The 3,970-nt window shown below is 44.0% G+C and overlaps 1 protein-coding gene across 1 annotated transcript in view; it reads left to right on the top strand.

Moving 5' to 3' along the window:
* Positions 1 to 3,970, top strand: part of LOC107084663 (protein HIRA) — a 25,770-nt gene that overhangs the window by 3,149 nt on the left and 18,651 nt on the right. Inside the window, exons 2-6 of the mRNA XM_015374590.1 lie at positions 798 to 860; positions 2,515 to 2,625; positions 2,891 to 2,981; positions 3,074 to 3,168; positions 3,242 to 3,337. Coding sequence (XP_015230076.1) covers positions 798 to 860; positions 2,515 to 2,625; positions 2,891 to 2,981; positions 3,074 to 3,168; positions 3,242 to 3,337 — 456 coding nt within the window. The remainder of the gene's footprint in view (positions 1 to 797; positions 861 to 2,514; positions 2,626 to 2,890; positions 2,982 to 3,073; positions 3,169 to 3,241; positions 3,338 to 3,970) is intronic.

The raw sequence follows: 3,970 nt of genomic DNA, 5'->3' as shown, positions 1-3,970 counted from the left end.
TAATGAGAATATCTAAAAGCAAATTAAAAATGAAAAACAATAGAAATATGTTTATTATCTATGAAGTTCAGGTGAACGCCGACTCCTCCAGTTCATAGGTCAGTATTGGTAGCCCGTCCTATGACTCAGTACCCATAAAGTAGCCCTCAGCCTTAAAAAAGTTGGTGACCCCTGCTTTAGAAGCTAAAGCATCGAACATTTAAACTCCCAGCTGCAGGAACCTGGTGTTCCCTGTATTTACTGCAGATGGCAGGGCGGCTCGCTGTGATTGGTTGAAGCAGTGATCTCCCTCAATACTGGAAAAGTACACGCTCCTATTGTCACTCATTAACGGGTGAAGCTGTTGTTTTCCTTTTTTATTTAGTTGATTCTGAATGTTTGCTTCCAGCATTTGGGGAAACCAAACGCAGACCGAGCTGCTTCCATTATTGTGTGCTGAGTAAACGAGGTTCAAAGAATGAGGAAAGATTTGGGGAGGTGCAGTGTGAGACAGAGGAGGAGTTAACTCACATTCAACAGGAGCAGATCTCTAAGAAAATCCTAGAAAGCGCTCTGGGTGTTTACTGCTTGGAGAGCAGAGGGAACCGGTTTTGGCTGTGCTCAGACAAAGCTGTGGAAAATCACGCAGCACTCATTGGGAAATTTCCACGAAGACGAACTGAAAAGACAAAGATCCACGAAGGCGCTTCTGCTGGGAGGAACCCTGCCTGGTGTTCTGCACCAGCTCTCATCTCTGTTTCAAGCTTTTAAAACCTGTTGGTGTTTAACATTAAAATGTGGACTTTTGTCTTTTCTAGGCAAACCCATCTTTTCAGTCGACATCCATCCAGATGGGACAAAATTTGCAACGGGTGGACAAGGTGAGACGTTTAGAACCTGGATGTTTGGATGAAGCTGTGAGTTAATAGAGGACAAGCTCAGTTTGCTCCTCCATCTCTGAGGAGGAAAAACGCTCCAATCAGACCACAGGATGCATCTCAGATTTGCACTGATCTCCATTCAGAAAGTGTTTTAGGGGTAAAAACTGACCGATATTTAGGAATACATAAGATAGATTTAGATCAATGACGGATATTTACCGAGCATGAATCCTACAAACTAGTTCTAAAGTCATACATAGGCCTGTTGTCATTGATAGTGACCTAGCAGATCATCACTAGGATGCGAGGAACCGTGCTAGCCTAAAACGGTCGTAAGGAACCGAGCTCGGCACGGATGGGTTTTCAGAGGGTAGTGGAAATGGGTCACTACCGATCCATCCTGCGCATTCGCCAACAGATATACATCCAGGTTGCCATAAATAATGTAATTACGGTACTAAAATGAGTTATTTCTATCCTTAACTCTCTAAAGAATTCTAATACACATCTTTAAAAAAATGTTTTATAAGACTTTTGTGAGACAGTTTTTATGCTTTTTACATTCGTTAAACTGCTTCTCTGACGTCATCATGGGACACGCTCAGAACAGTCTGGCAAAATATGATTAAACCACGTTTATCTGCATTTTAATTGTTTATTTCTTTAGATTATGCACTATATACCATTAGGTTAAAACCAAAGGAAAATATAAAACAAAAAAAAAAATTGATTTATATTTAAATCCAAAGGCAAAGAAGAGCTCCTGGAAGTGGCGTAGGATCACATTTCCGGTGCAGATCAGGCAGAAACGAGTCATAAAACAGGATTTTAAGGCATTTATTTTCTCAGGAAATACATTATTAAACTTTAACACATTCTATTTTAGTACGCTTACTATTACTGAGGAGAGGAAAAGGTCATTTAGGTCTTTTTGACGATATAAAATCAAGGATGTATATCTGGATGTGCAAATGTGCTGATGGCGATCAGGTAGTAACTAGGGGCTGTAGCCTCTTTGCTTCAGATAAACTCCCACAATCCTTTGCTACTTTAGTCAGTGTCACATGCCCACCTGACATAAACACAGAAGCCGGATGGGAACGGGTTAGGGTTAGGGCAGATATGTTTTAAAGGAGCCACATTGGCCTGTTTGTGTCGATGCCAATATGTCAGCATCCCTGCTCATTTCCCTCCGTCCATTAATTGAATTCTGCTACAGATCGACTGATTCAGGGGTTTTAAAAGCCGGTTTCTGGACCCATTATTCTGACGCCACTTTAACTGATATGTGCTGCTGACTTTTAGGGGTTTGATTATGAAGCAAACATTGCCTTAACTTCCTCCACCGAAATGGTAAAAATGAGAGGACTCATGATAAAATCTTTAAACAAAATAAACCTTTATTAACAAATAAAACATTAACAAATGGAGGGAGCGGCATTGCAGGTTAATCAGCACCAATTGTAAAGACTTTTATTTCTCATTTTATAGTTTGGTTGTTAGAAAAGGTTCAGAACCAGAACAGAGAGAGACTGTATCAGAATCTGTTCACTCGGTGCAGTTCTGCCAGTGGCCTTCTGGGGAAGCTACAGGTCTAGCGCCCCTAGTGGCTCAAAGCTATGCAGCGTTGCTTTACAGAGATTTTGTTTTCCAGGGGAGGACTCTGGGAAGGTGATGATCTGGAACATGGCGCCCGTCCTCCGAGAGGAAGATGAGAAGAACGAGAATATTCCCAAAATGCTCTGTCAGATGGACAATCACCTAGGTAACCAGGCTTTTCTTTCAGCCCGTTTCTGGCTGCAGAGCTGCTGTGGACGGTTCTGGTTCTGGTGTCGGATAATAAATGTGTTGGACCTCATAGAACAGGGTTTATCTTTAAATCAGGGCTTTTATAAGCTGCTGTTCTCTGATGATCCCTGTAGCCTCTGATCAGAGCTTTGGGACGGAGAGGATTTTATGGATTGTTTGGTTTCCATAAACCTGCCCAGGTTCTGTACCGTTAACTGCTGGGTTTGTGTTTTCCTCTGCAGCCTGCGTTAACTGCGTGCGCTGGTCCAATAACGGCCTGTACCTGGCCTCAGGAGGAGATGACAAGCTGGTGATGGTGTGGAAGAGAGCAGCGTAGGTCCACTAACTGGCTCTGAATCCCTCCACCTGCGGAGAACCGCGTCCCGTTCTGACCCGATTCCGCTCCGTTTTTTTCCAATCTGCAGGTTGATCGGTCCGAGCACCGTGTTCGGGTCGAGCAGCAAGCTGGCCAACGTGGAGCAGTGGAGATGTGTGACCATCCTGAGGAACCACACCGGAGGTACGGCCCGTTTGGGTATCAGGTTCTCGGCGGGTGGCCGGTTCTGGCGCTCAGTCTCCTGCTGTGCTTACAGATGTGATGGATGTGGCGTGGTCTCCTCACGACGTGTGGCTGGCCTCCTGCAGCGTGGACAACACCATCGTCATCTGGAACGCACGCAAGTTCCCAGGTAGGAAAACCAACGCAAACAATCTGGATCAAACCCGTTTCCTGAACCGGGGTCAAAAACTACGAACGCCTGATCGCGGATTTTAGAAGTTCAACGGCTGCGCTCAGTGAAACCTCAAAGGTTTCATCTTTATCAGCCCAAAATATGAAGAAACTCCTGTTTGAGCTCAATCTGACGCTTCAGAAATTAGCTCCCCCTACCCCACCTGTTTCTGAAGCTGTCTGACAGAAGGAACAAATCTATGAATCAGTTCTGATTTTAGCAGAATAGGCGAACCGCTGCTGCTAAGGCCGTTGTTCTGTCAGATGAGCATACCCCATCAGACCAGCATACCTGTAGTCATCATGCATAAGCAAGACGTCAGTTTTGCGTTTATCCCTTTAATTTTGTACAAAACATAGACTTTAAACTAACTCTATGGGGGTATATCCCTTTAGATATGTGCAAAAGAAAACAAACTTAAAGTCAGACCGCCATACGCTTCAAAAAAACAACAAAAAATAAGTAATTAAATCTGTTTTTTGTACATGACTAAAGAGATAAACACCTGTTGTTCGATTTTCTCCCGACCTTATGGTTCCTGATAGGGAGGTGGATGCGAGAGGCTGATCGCCCCTTATTACCCCCCTGTAC

The sequence above is a fragment of the Cyprinodon variegatus genome, unplaced genomic scaffold, assembly GCF_000732505.1.
Source record: "Cyprinodon variegatus isolate N-32 unplaced genomic scaffold, C_variegatus-1.0 Scaffold105, whole genome shotgun sequence".
NCBI lineage: Eukaryota > Metazoa > Chordata > Actinopteri > Cyprinodontiformes > Cyprinodontidae > Cyprinodon > Cyprinodon variegatus.
The sequence above is the reverse complement of the archived record's forward strand: the minus strand, read 5'-3'. Positions and strand labels throughout refer to the sequence as shown.